We start from the raw sequence: 14,167 nt of genomic DNA, 5'->3' as shown, positions 1-14,167 counted from the left end.
AGCCACTATGGTTTTCCATTCATTCTTCATAAGCTCACAGCCATTTTCAGTTCTAGATTAACCACTAAACCTCGTTGAACTCTTTGAGCTGTAAACAATGAAGCTTGAAGTCCAAGTTATCTCAGAGGACACTGTCAAACCTTCATCTCCAACCCCTCAACATCTCCACCACTACCAGCTTTCCTTCCTCGATCAACTTTAACCTCTAGTTTTCATGCCCCTGGTTTTCTACTACCCAAATTACAGTGAAGCTAATCTCAGCAATGTAGAACAAAGTGACAGGATTAAGAAATCCTTAGCAGATGCTTTGACCCGATTCCACATGCTAGCGGGACGGGTTAAGGACAATCTTTGTATAGATTGCAACGATGAGGGCGTCCACTACGTGGAAGCCAAGGTTAAGTGCAGTCTTTCCGAATTTCTCGTGAGTCCAACCCCTTGTGAGCTCAATAAGTTTCTGCCATTTGAATTGGACGAGGTCAATGAGTTACCCACAGCAATCCAATTCACCTTCTTCAACTGTGGTGGTCTTGCGATTGGTATACTCATGTCCCACAGAATTATAGATGCCTTATCTTTCATCTTGTTTCTCAAGAGTTGGTCTGCTATTGCTCGTGGTGATGGCAACATAGTGAGTCCTCCAATGGATTCTGCCAAGCTATTCCCACCACAAGATTTATCTGGCTTCAATCCGAATATTGGGATCGAAAAGGATAAAATTGTGACAAAAAGGTTTGTCTTTGATGCATCGGCTATAGCAGAAATTAGAGGCAAATATATTTCTGACAACAAGAGCATTGAATATTCACGTCCGACGCACGTTGAGGCCTTATCCGCTTTCATATGGAGCCGCTTCATGGTTGCTACTCAACCAAAACCAGACCCAAATAAGATCTACAGTATTATTCATGCTATGAACTTGCGAACCAAGACAGACCCGCCTCTTCCATATGATTACTTTGGTAATATTTGCCGGATTGCTCTGTCAGTACCATCCAGAGACATCGAGGAGGGCTTTCATGGCATTATTAAACCAATAAGAGAAGCGCTTAAGAAAATCGATGGGAATTTTGTTAAAATGCTCCAACAAGGTGATTTGTACTTAAAATATGTCAAAGAGAACTCCTCTAGCTTCCTAAAAGGGGAGCTGCTTACGCTTTCCTTCACCAGCTTGTGCAAGTTTCCTCTATATGAGGTTGATTTTGGGTGGGGGAAACCTGCATGGGTTAGCTCATCTAAATTAACGTTCAAGAATTTAGTTAGTTTCATTGACACTAAATCGGGGGATGGAATAGAGGCATGATTTAACTTGAAAGAGGAAGATATGGCTAAATTAGAAGCCGATAAGGAGCTCCTTGACTATGTTTCTCCATTGAATCTCGTCTCGGCAAAAACGGCTTCTACTGTTCTTTTCTTTTCTGTTATTTGTTTTCCTCATTGAATTTCAGTTTGGAAGTGTAAAAATAAATATTTCTCATGTTCTCACATTTATCTCAAGTTTGACACTCATCTTAAATTTCAATAATTTCTCACTTACACAACTTCTACCTCTACTCTTGTAGGAGAACACACATGTATACATCAAATTCTAAACTTACGTCTAGAATTTGGTCTGTTTGTAGTTGTTCATAGAGGAGTAATTATGGTGTTTTTGTTGCATATTAGCATGGAATGATAGGATGGAGTATCATGTTACCGTACTCTAAATGTATCCAATAATTTTCTATTAAAAAAAAAAGCATATTTCTTGCCTTATTGTCTTGTCTCCAGTGGTGACTACAGGTTTATGTTAGGTGGTCCTAACTTGCAAAATAATATATATATATATATATATATATACTTGAAAAAAAATTATATACTAAACTAACTTATTTTGACCACCTTAATAAAAATTTTTCTTTTTTTTAAAAGAAAATTTCAACTTATGCTGTTTACTCCTGATGACAACTCTTTATCGTTAGACTGAGACACCCTAATAAAAATGTTAAACACCCTCACTTGAGAATTTCAAGAATTTTGGTTCAATAAAATTAAGAGTAATGCTACATCCAGAACATTTTTACAATAATTTTACAATAAATCTCAAGTGGTCAAGCTATTACTGATTTTAATTATGGCCTAATATTGGCATCATTTTTTTACTCACCATCAATAGCTTGTTGCATAAGATTTATTGTGAAATTTTTGACATAGCTTTACTCCAAAAATAATTTTGGCCCTCCAAACATAATCCTTATCTCTTAAACAAAAAAAAAAAAAAAAAAAAGTTTAAATAACAATGATATATAAAATTAGCCAAAAGAACACAAAAATAATCCCAAAAAAAAAAAAAAAAAAAAAAAAAAAAAAAAAAAACAAGACCGAACAAAAGCTTATTCAAAAACAAAAAAGATAATATATATATATATATATATATATATGTATATATATTTATATCTGATCATTCAAATTAGAACTTAGACAAGACCGAACAAAAGCTTATTCAAAAACAAAAAAGATAATATATATATATATGTATATATATTTATATTTGATCATTCAAATTAGAACTTGTTCAACCCATTACATAAAAATAATCTCTAATTTTATTTTTCTATTGAAAATGATACCGACATAAATATAATAATCATGAGTTCTCCTTAGCAATGCCGACAATTATGGTCTTTTTTGACTTTGCAATCGCAACATTACGACTCAACTCAAAGTTAAAGCAAATATCATTTGTTTGTTTCTTTCACTATATTACTCTAATCTCAATTTTTTTAGTTCTCACTTTATTATTGTCATTGTCAGTAAAAAGAAATGGTAATGAACGAGGTAATTGTATATCCTATCCTACAGATGTCATTTCTGTTAATAATATTATCGTTCCATAGAATAACTACAATCACAGGTATATACTACTCCTTAGTCCTTGCAGCGAATAGAATAATCCGCTGACCCATAGGCCATTAACAATTTCATCTTCTTTATTGCTACTAATTAAAGACAATCTTGCTTCATAAATTATATATGACCATTAATTATTAGAGACTGTTTGAATAGAAAGAGTCAACAACGTTATTTTGGCATTGTAATTATAAATCCAACTAGTTGGATACAAGAAAACCCATTGGATGAACAAAGTCAATGTAATTTTAATTTTAATTAAAGCCTCACTGGACACGACAGCTAGCTTGAACTTGAAGTTATCTCACTGATGGACACCCTCAAACCCTCATTTCCAATGAAATCTTTTTTTAAATAATTTCGACATTTGAATGAAGGTTTGAAGAAAACATACTAAAAGTACCACTAAAATTTAAAAAGTAGTTTCTCCAAATTTTTAATTATTTATCGATTAAGAGATTTAAAAAATGGCTGTTGGCTTACGTAAGACAGTGGAAAAGAACCATGGCTGGAAGAGTTATATTAAGAGGGCGTTTGGATAGCAATTATCCAGCGTCTGCGTTTTCTCAAAGCGCATTTTCTCCTTTTTATTTATTTATTTATTTTTTTGCCGTATTTGTTGACTTTGAGAGACAATATTTACTGTTATGAACTGTGTATGTACTGTTTATGCACTATGCATACACTGTTTACGTATTAAAAAATATTAAAAATGGGTCTCACGGTACTATTTACACATTTAAAAATTATTTTGCTACAGTGTTTTCAGTTTTAGCAACAATAAGTTCAATCTAAATAGACCCTAAGCGTTTGGATTGGGCTGAAAGTGGCTGAAAGTTTTGTTGCGTTTTCAAGTTTTTTTTTTTTTTTTTTTTTTGGTTCCAACCATACTATTTGACCAAGTCAACCGTAAACAGTGCATTCGTGTACTGTTTATGGATCCACAAATTCCACTTTTCAGCAATTTTTTCATTAAAAATAGATCCCACGACACTATTCACACATTTAAAAATTATTTTGTTACAGTGTTTTCAGTTTCAGCAAAAATAAGCTCAATCCAAACGAACTCATATATGGAGTTCACAAAGTCAATGAAATTATGGGTACGAGGGGTTTTTGTTTTTAGTAAACTATTGGTACCAGGTTGCCCATGTTATTATTCATAATTCATATTAAGAAGTCACACATAAATTAATGTGAACGTGTGAACGTATACCATACACAAGTCACAACTTGTTGCCGGAAATGCAGGGCATTGCCCAATTAAACGAACGTTGTTGATTTCTTTTTTTCGTATCTGCTATTGTGATTAATCATTAAATATTTTTTTAACTTTATATATATATATATATATATATATATATTTTTTAGAAAATTTTAACCTATAACGTTTGTTCTTGATAATAATTTTTTATCATCAAACTAAGATACCAATCAATTTTTGGTGTAGGCAGAGATTGAATCTCAGATTTCTTATTCAATCATCAGAAACTTTACTAGTTGATTAGATATAGTATCTGAAATGCAAGTGCGACAAAAGAAATAAAGAACAAAATGATTGGTCTTTGGATTTTGGTCAACTTATTAGGAGTAGAAGCTAATATTGCACGCGTGTATATATATATATATATATATATATATATATATATATAAAATAGAGGTTCAAGTTACATCTACCATGAAGCTTTAATTACTATTACACTATTTAATATCATTTTAATAGAGATAAATTTTGAAAATTTACTATTAAATCACATTTTCATTTTATACCACCTATGCTTGCAAAATTTCACGAGGATCATAAATCAATAATCATCTCATTTATAGCATGTTAAAATTCTATGTCTACATATTATAAAATTTGCATAAAATATGAGTTTATTGATCGAATAGTAAATAACATTTTATTGATATGAAATTTGGCATGTGTGTTGAAAATATTAATTATTGGATTTTCAAAATATTAAAATCCCATGTATAAGCACAAAAACAATTAAAAACAGCAGTTTACACACACAAACACACACATAATATATATATATTTATATATATTTCTACCTAGTTAGTAAAGGATCATACATATTCATAGTATTATATATATAAATGACTTATAGCATTTAATTATTTTTTGTTGCACAAACAAATGGCTCATAAATATAAAATTATTCAAACCCTCACTTTATCTAATTTTATATATAGAGTTAGATATATGATTAGATTTTTTATGATATATTTATATTGAACTCCTCATTTTCTACATTAACTCTATTAGGTTCTTTATGTATATAGGGTTGTTGGCAAATACGTGAACATAAACTTGTTTAGATATAAATTATAGAGTCTATAAGTATGATTAATGCCCAATGTGCTACTTGTCAATGTGCAAGAACAAGAAAGTTACTGATTCAAGAACAAAAATTTCATTGGTTTCGAATGATTGAAACTTAAGTTCTATTGATTGAAATGCGTATATGCAGAGTCAGAAATTCAGCCCATCAGCATATTAAACGTTTAGGGTTTCAGGCCTACTTTACTATGAATTCAAAGATTACCCTAAGGCTTGTTTAATTTTCTGCATGCTTGTTTGTTTAACCTAAGGCTTTCATAATTGATCTAATTAACAACTTGTCTTTAAAATTGGTTAAACACTGTTTGTCTCAGGGGTCTAAAACTAATAAACTTAACTCACTTGACACAAAGATTAAAAAACTTAGATGAGACATATGATGTAAAATTAAACTAATTGAAAACCTATTTGAAAGCTAATTATATTTTTTTGGTACAATAAAAAAAATACACAGACACACACACACACGGACGGAGGCATATATGGACTTTGGGGGGGGGGGGGCAATGGCCAAACCCAAATTAAAAAAAGAAAAATGATTTTAGTATATACCTAGATACTAATTTTAGCAAATTTATTCTATCAAATTACACTTTGCCCCTTTAATAATATCATTGATTTTTTTAAGAGTAACGCTATAGCCTTAAAGATTTCTACAATATTTTTACAAACTTTTGAAGTAACAAATTCTTATTGGTTCACATGAACAATTCTTTTGAAGTAACATTTTTCACTTATTAATAATCACTAATCATATCAACAGTTGGTAATAAAGTTTATAACCCTAGTATTTTCCTCCTTTTAAAAGACATAAAAAATTTATAGATCTAAAATCTAAAACAAACTATACAAGCCCAAAATAATTATGCTCAATCAACCTATGTAAAGTCTATATTTTTAAGTTGGCAACCATGAACAATTGTAACCTTCTAGAACTTTTTTTTTAGATGTTTAGAGTAGAATTATTTAGTTAAACCAGACAAATGAAGCCAAAGACTCAAGAAATCAAAAAAATTAAAGAGCAAATAATTTTCACTTATCTTGACCGATCAAAATGCACATCTTGACTGATTGAGATTCGTGCAAATTGCAAATCTAATTTTTCCTCTTAGTCGTTTGATCTAGGGTTTTAATGGAACTTAAGTATATTTAAATAAAAAACCTTATAAAGCTAAAACTACGCAAAAAATCCAATTAAAATCCAAATAGTATATCAATTGAAGTCTACACTTTTTAATTTTTCTATCATGTGGCATGTTTTTATTGGTGGAGTATAGAGTGGAGCAGAAAAAATGAGACAAGATTTGTACTCTATAGAACATGTAATCCAACAGTTAAACTTTCAAAATATGAATTCAATAACAAGTTATTAGGTGGTATAATATTGTTTAAAGTTACATATGGTGTATTTTGAGTGAAATAAGTATCCTACTGGTAAGTATCATTACTGTTAACAAATACTAACTTGTAACCCCATGTATATGTATAGATACACTTAAAGATATATAAAAAGATACATAATATTATTCATATATATATATATATATATATATAAAATTTAAATATTATTAATAGTCATTCTTATATTTTGTTAACTCTTTAAAAAGTCTTGTAAGAATATTATTAGATATAAAATGTAAATTGTCCATGTCTATTTATTTACTTATTTTTTTTATTACTTTTTAATTTTTGTTATTGTGAAGCACTTCTTTTTTTTTTTTTTTTTTTGTATTCATTTATTCTAGACTTTTTGATTTTTGTACTCAATAACTCACTTAGATAAATATTTATGATGTGGTCTCACATTTGATTCTGAAATTAGGAAATAAAACTCTCTCTAAAAATAAATAATTTAGAATGCATGATGCAAAATTGGACTCTAAAATAAAATTCTAATTGGACATTCTCTTAGTTTTGCCTAGTATTGATAGTTATTATTATATATATACAAACTCTTTAAAAAGTTCTAGAAGAATATTATTAGGTAAAAAATGTAAATTGTCCATATTTTAAAATTTTTTTTCTTTTTTTTATGTTCATTAATGTTAGATTCTTTGGTTTTTGTATACAATAACTCACTTAGATGGATATCTATGATGTGGCCTCACATTTGACTCCAAAATTAAGAAATAAAATTCTCTCTAAAAGTAAATAATTTAGGATACATGGTGCAAAATTGAACTTCAATTGTAGAATCTAATTAGATTTTTTCAAAGATTTACCTATTAATATATACTAGCTTGTAACCCTATGTATATGCATGAATACACTTTTTTCTTTTCAGAGAGTTTCATCAACTTATGGCGTCCGCTTTTGATAATAGCTCTTTTATTATTAGACCAAGACACCAGTTAGTTTTTGGTGTAGGTAGGGATGCATGAATACATTTAAAGATATATAATAAGATATATAATATAATTCCTATATATATATATATAATTTAAATATTATTTTAAGTTATTTTAATATTTTGTTAACTCTTTAAAAAAATTTGTAACGATATTATTAGATATAAATGTAAATTGTCCATGTTATTTATTTATTTATTATTGTGAAACACTTTTTAATTTTTTTGATTTTTTTACGATTCATTTACTCTAGAATTTTTGGTTTTTGTACTTAAAAACTCATTTGGATGAATATTTATGATAGGGTCCCACATTTGATTTTAAAATTAAAAAATAAAACTCTTTAAGAATAAATAATGTAGGACACATGTCGCAAAATTGAAACTCTAATTTGAGTTTTCCTCAACTTCACCTATAATTATATATATATATATATATATTTATATAAACTAATGTGTAGCCTTGTGCATATATACGAGTACAATTAAAACAACCCATATATATATATATATATATATTGGATTTACCTATTAAAGTTATACTAGGTGTAACTTGAACCCAACTTATATAGAGTTAGGTTCAAATTACACTTGGTGTAATTTGAAGTAATGTTACACCATCCAATAACTTGTTATTGAATTAATATTTTGAAAATCCAACCGTTAAATTACATATTCTATATGTTCTTAACATGAATGTCAATTTTCATATCAATCAGATGTTATTTACCATTTTATCCATAAACTCATCTTTTATGCATTATTTTAAACTACAAAAACCTAAATTTTAACAATTGGTTAATGGCATCGCTATTAATCTTTAATCATTTTGAAATTTTGCAAACATGAAAAATATATAAAGATAATGTAATCTAACGATGAATTTGTCAAAATTCGCATCCAATGTTGCACCATCTAATAACTTGTTATTAAATTAATATTTTGAAAATCCAACCAATGAATTGTATATTCTATATGTTCTTAACATGCATGCCAATTTTTATATCAATCGGATGTTATTTACTATTTGATTTATAAACTCATCTTTTATACATTATTTTAAACTACAAAAACTTGAATTTTAACAATTGATTAATGACATAGCTATTAATATTTGATCACCTTGAAATTTTGCAAGCATAGAAAATATATGAAGATAATGTAATTTAACAATGGATTTGTCGATATTTATATCCAATTAAAAAGTATTGAGTGATGTAACATTGCTTAAAGTTACACCAGGTGTAACTTGATGCAATATTACACTACCCAATAACTTATTATTAAATTAATATTTTAAAAATCCAACCATTGAATTATATATTCTATATGTTCTTAATATGCATGCTAATTTTCGTCTTAATGGGATGTTATTTACCATTTGATCCATAGGCGGCGCGATGCATAGCTTAGGGAGTTCAAATGAACCCCCTGAGATAATTTATATATATATATATATATAATTTGTTTTTTTTTTTGTTATTTTACCCTCCTAAAATAAAAATTTGAACACTTTGACCCTAAATATTTTAAAACCCACTTGAAATAAGTTTAATTATAATTCTCTGAATAATGTTTTGATCTTTTTAAACACACACACAAAACGCCTAACAATAAACCAATTTTATCTAAATTTGGGAGAAATAGTAAGCCCAATAACAAAAGTAATTTTTTTTTAATCTTAAATCTTAAACAAATAAAAAACCATTTAGATCTTAACAAATTTGAAATTAACTAATAGAAAATACATAGTTTACCTTGTATATTTATATTGTTTCTAAACAAATGTGTACGATATTATATATTTTTTGCAAATGTGTATAGTATTATTATCTATAATGTAAATCTTACATTGATTCTAAATAAACGTGTACAATATAATTGTCTGCAATGTAAATCTTGCATTGATAGTACAATGTGAACATATAGTTGTCCTAAACTAAAAACTAAAAGTATTTTAAGTAGTAATACTTAAAATTTACTTAAAATAATTAACATGTTCATTATATTAAGAAAAAATATGTCAATTAAACCTGTAATTCATTTTTTATTCAACCACTAGTATGTATTATGGACAAATTTGTAATAAGAAAATCGTGTAAACCGTAAGATTCATATTTTACCCAATATGTATTTTCTTATTGAACCCCTTAGAAAAAAATCTTGGAGATACCACTGATTTGATCTATAAACTCATCTTTTATGCATTATTTTAAACTACAAAAACTTAAATTTTAACAATTGATTAATAAAATAGTTATTAGTCTTTAATTACCTTGAAATTTTGCAAGCATGGAGAAAATATGAGATTAATGTAATCTAATGATGGATTTGTCAATATTCACATCTAATTAAAAAATATTGAGTGACGTAATATTACTTAAAGTTACACCAGGTGTAACTTAAACTTAATTAATATATATATATATATATATATATATTAATTATCAATCCATAGAATAACTCCGATATCAAGTAATATGCAGAGAATTCAATAATATGTTGACCCAAACGCCATTAACAAATTAATCTTCTTTATTGCTTCAAACGGAAATCTAGCATCATAAATTATATATAATCATTAAATTGAAAGTGTCACCATTCCCAGCTATGAATTACATTAATAAATCCAACTAGTGGCATGTGTTCATATGGATACAAGAAAATACGTTGAATGAATAATGACAACGAAATAGATCGAATTTTATGTAATAAGCCTTGCTCTATATATAGAGGCTGCTAGCCATTGTGGCTTTACATCATCATATTCCAACAACCATTTCGGAACTAGATTAACCACTTCCACTTTGTTGATCACCTTGAGCTATAATTTTTACTACAACAATGAAGCTTGAAGTCGAAGCTATCTCACAGGACACTGTCAAACCCTCATTTCCAACCCCTCCACATCTCCACCACTACCAGCTTTCCTTCCTTGATCAACTTCAACCTCTCGTATTCATGCCTCTTGTTCATTTCTACCCGAAATACAGTGATACTAATCTCACCAATATAGAACAAAGTGACCGGATTAAGAAATCTTTATCGGATGCCTTAACCCGATTTTACGTGCTAGCAGGACGAGTTAAGGACAATCTTTATGTGGATTGCAACGATGAGGGTGTCCACTACGTTGAAGCAAAGGCAAATTGCAAACTTTTTGAATTTCTTGAGGATCCAATTCCAGGTGAGCTCAACAAGTTTCTACCATATGAATTGGACGAAGTCAATGAGTTACCCGCAGCAGTGCAGGTCACCTTCTTCAGCTGTGGTGGGCTTGTGATTGGAGTTCTCATGTCCCACAGAATTATAGATGCTTTATCTTTCATCTTGTTTCTCAACAGTTGGGCTGCTATTGCTCGTGGTCATGGCAACATAGTTACTCCTCCAATGGATTCCGCCACGCTATTCCCACCACAAGAATTATCTGGCTTAAATATGAATATTGGGATCACAAAGGATAATATTGTGACCAAGAGGTTTGTCTTCGATGCATCTGCTATAGGTTCCATTAGAGAAAAATACAGTTCTGATGACAAGAGCATCGAATACCCACGTCCGACTCGCGTTGAGGCCTTATCTGCTTTCATATGGAGCCGCTTCATGGCTTCTACTCAATCAAAACCAGATCCAAATAAGATCTACAAAATTGTTCATGCTCTGAACCTATGTACCAGGACTGACCCTCCTCTTTCATTTGATTACTTTGGTAATATTACCCGTTTCGCTATGTCAGTACCATCCAGGGACACTGAAGAGAGCTTTCATGGCATTATCAAACCAATGAGAGAAGCGATACAGAAAATTGATGGAGATTTTGTGAAAATGCTCCAACAAGGTGATGTGTACTTAAAATATATGAAAGAGAACATCTCTAACTTCGTAAAAGGGGAGCTGGTTACGCTTTCCTTCACCAACTTGTGCAGGTTTCCTCTATATGAGGTTGATTTTGGGTGGGGCAAGCCTGCATGGGTTACCTCAGCAAAATTCACGTTCAAGAATTTAATTACCTTTATTGACACAAAATCAGGAGATGGAATTGAGGTATGGATTAACCTGAAAGCGGAAGACATGGCTAAATTCGAAACCGACAATGAGCTCCTTGCCTTTGTTTCACCAATGAAGTTCGTACTCGGCTAGGCAAAAACGGCTTGTATTAGTTCTGTCTGTTTGTCTGTCGGTCTATTTGTTTGTTGGTTTGTTTGTTTGTTTTTTTTCTTTTTTAACTGAATTTCAGTTGAAAACTTTGTTTGGTTTGAGTGAAAAAATGTTTCTCCAGTTTTCACATTTATGTCAATGTGTGATACCTTTTCAAATTTATTTCAAGTGTGACACATGAATTCCATCAATGTTAATTATATTATTGTGAAAGATTAGTGCATTTGGAAAAATTTGTTGTGTGGACTTAGTACAAGGTCAGCTCAATATATTTTGGGTGTCTAGGACAATAAATTTATGTGAATGTATTTTCTTATATTTATAGACGAGGATATTCCATTCTACAAGCAACATCTAATTTTTCTATAGAGACATCTACATAAAGTGTAAAAGGGTCAAAGTCAAAAGGTCAGTAGACTAGATAAAAATCTAATCTTACTTTTCATGCATCATATAGATTGTTATTTTCTATATTGTTTTCTTTAACTCTCTCTAATGCAGTCTGCCCTTGGTTTTCTTTGTTTTCTTTCTTTAGTTTTTGTTTTTGTTTTTGTCTTTCTTTTCCAACCCTTAGCATCATGGTTAGAAAGACTAGAGCCAACAAGAAAACCTCCACTCCCTCTACCCCTGCTTTCGAGAGTGATAGGTTTAGGTTTGAGAAAAATCAAGAAACCTATGAGAAGCTTAACATTTTTAGGTATGTTTAGGCTAAGCGTAAGGTGATTCTAGATGAGCTTGATAGGGAGATTAGGAGGAACTTTGAGTGTAGGGGTTGGTTGCCTCTTGTAGATGTAGATCATCCTTTTCCAACTGCCTTGATAAGAGAGTTCTATTCGAACCTCTCTGTCCACTCCGATGATTCCAACACTCAATATGTGATGAGTTGGATAAGGGGTGAAAAGTATGTCATTACTCTTTCAGTAGTGGCCTCTACTCTTGGTGTACCTCTGGTACAACAGCCTATATACCCTTATTTTGAGACGTCTCCTCTTAATGACATTATGTCATATCTCATTGGTACTTCTATTTAGTGGGGTACTGATCCCTGTATCACCTCCCATGAGCTTACTGAACTCAATTACTTGTTTTTCCGGGTTTCCTGTCATTCTATTTGGCCTATCTCTCACTTGCACACCATTCCTATTGAGAAATGTGCATATTTGTATGCCCTTATGACTGATGCTCCTATGTGTTTTTCTACTCTTTTCATTTGATCTTTAGTTAAGGTTCATAGGAGTAGTTCTAAATCACATGGTCTTTTCTTTCCGGCGTTTATTCATAGGATTTTGTTACATTTAGGTTTAAAGGATTTTCCTGTATTTGAGCTTGTCCATATCATCACTCCCATATGTGCCACCTTCTTTAGGCAAAGAGCAATTCAGATGAAAGCTAGCTCTAAACGCCCTAGAGTAGAGTCTTCTACAGATGTTGCATCTCATCCTCCTTCTTCAGGCGACCCCACTGCTAAGGAGCATATCAATCCCACTGCTGCTGTTGATCCTCCACCTTTTTCTTCGAGTGATGCATCCATTCGGAGTATGTTGGATATTGTTATGACCGTTCAAGTGGCACATGCATGGACAGCTTTTGGTGGACGTGCTCATGGAGCTTCAGGCTTTGCATGTTGATTTGGTGAGTGCTAGACATCCTTCTCCACCTCCACCTTTTGATAATGAGTCATGATTGCCCTTTGGCAATTCGTCACAAAAAGGGGGAGTACATATTAATGGAGATAGGGGTAGTTTTGGAGTTTTGGAGTTGCTTTAGATTGTATCTAGGAGTTTATGTTTTTGGCCAAAATCTGGTGATATTGGAAAGCCTGAAACCGACTAATTCACACCCAAAAACCGATACTACCCGACCCGGTTGATCTAAAACTTTGTTCAGGTCAGTTGCGGGTTGAAATCTTCCCCAACCGATAATGTCGGGTCGAGTCCAGATTGGGCACAAACTCGACCTGTGGACAGCCCTAGCCACAATTCATTTTTTTCTCTCTCCTTTCTTCTATTTCAGCAATGCCATTGCTACAATTCATTTTTTTTTCTCTCTCCTTCTATTTTGGAAATGTCATCGCCACAATTTTCTTTTTCTCTCCTCCTATTTTGGCAATCACATTGCCACAATCACTTTTTTTTTTTTTTTTCCATCACATCATTTCTCTCTTTTCTCTTTTACTTTTTCTCACAATTGCAGCAATACCATTGCTAAAATTCACATCTCTCCTCATTTTTCTATATAACTTTGAATAGTATCAATATCACAAATAAACTCCAATTTACACAGTTTTGAGCCAAAACACTCCTAATTTAACCCCAAAGATAACCTCTGGCTCCACCTTTGCTATGGAATATAGATATTGCGTCTTCATTTCTCTTGTATCAATTCTTTACTTGTTTTCTCAGCAAAAAAATAAAATAAAAAAATAA

The 14,167-nt window shown here is 30.9% G+C and overlaps 2 protein-coding genes across 2 annotated transcripts; both read left to right on the top strand.

Annotated features, from left to right (window-relative positions):
• The first annotated feature begins 214 nt into the window (after positions 1–214).
• LOC115981102 (stemmadenine O-acetyltransferase-like) lies at positions 215–1,303 on the top strand. The gene has a single exon (XM_031103288.1). It carries the CDS (start codon positions 215–217, stop codon positions 1,301–1,303), a length of 1,089 nt encoding a protein of 362 aa, XP_030959148.1.
• A 9,124-nt stretch (positions 1,304–10,427) lies between these two features.
• Positions 10,428–13,369, top strand: LOC115981101 (stemmadenine O-acetyltransferase-like). Its single transcript, XM_031103287.1, has 4 exons — positions 10,428–11,711; positions 12,449–12,691; positions 12,773–12,842; positions 12,963–13,369. Exons 1-4 carry the CDS (start codon positions 10,428–10,430, stop codon positions 13,367–13,369), a joined length of 2,004 nt encoding a protein of 667 aa, XP_030959147.1.
• Positions 13,370–14,167: the final 798 nt, after the last annotated feature.

This window comes from Quercus lobata, chromosome 3, assembly GCF_001633185.2.
Source record: "Quercus lobata isolate SW786 chromosome 3, ValleyOak3.0 Primary Assembly, whole genome shotgun sequence".
Lineage (NCBI taxonomy): Eukaryota > Viridiplantae > Streptophyta > Magnoliopsida > Fagales > Fagaceae > Quercus > Quercus lobata.
This window is presented reverse-complemented; position numbering and strand designations above follow the sequence as displayed.

Excerpts from the sequence above, each read along its gene's own strand:
- LOC115981102 (XM_031103288.1), top strand. The coding sequence starts at position 215 with ATGCCCCTGGTTTTCTACTACCCAAATTACAGTGAAGCTAATCTCAGC.
- LOC115981101 (XM_031103287.1), top strand. The coding sequence starts at position 10,428 with ATGAAGCTTGAAGTCGAAGCTATCTCACAGGACACTGTCAAACCCTCA. Across the intron at positions 11,712-12,448 it reads TTGTTTCACCAATGAAGTTC|GCTAAGCGTAAGGTGATTCT; the intron begins GTACTCGGCTAG and ends AGGTATGTTTAG. Across the intron at positions 12,843-12,962 it reads CTTGTTTTTCCGGGTTTCCT|TTAAGGTTCATAGGAGTAGT; the intron begins GTCATTCTATTT and ends TTTGATCTTTAG.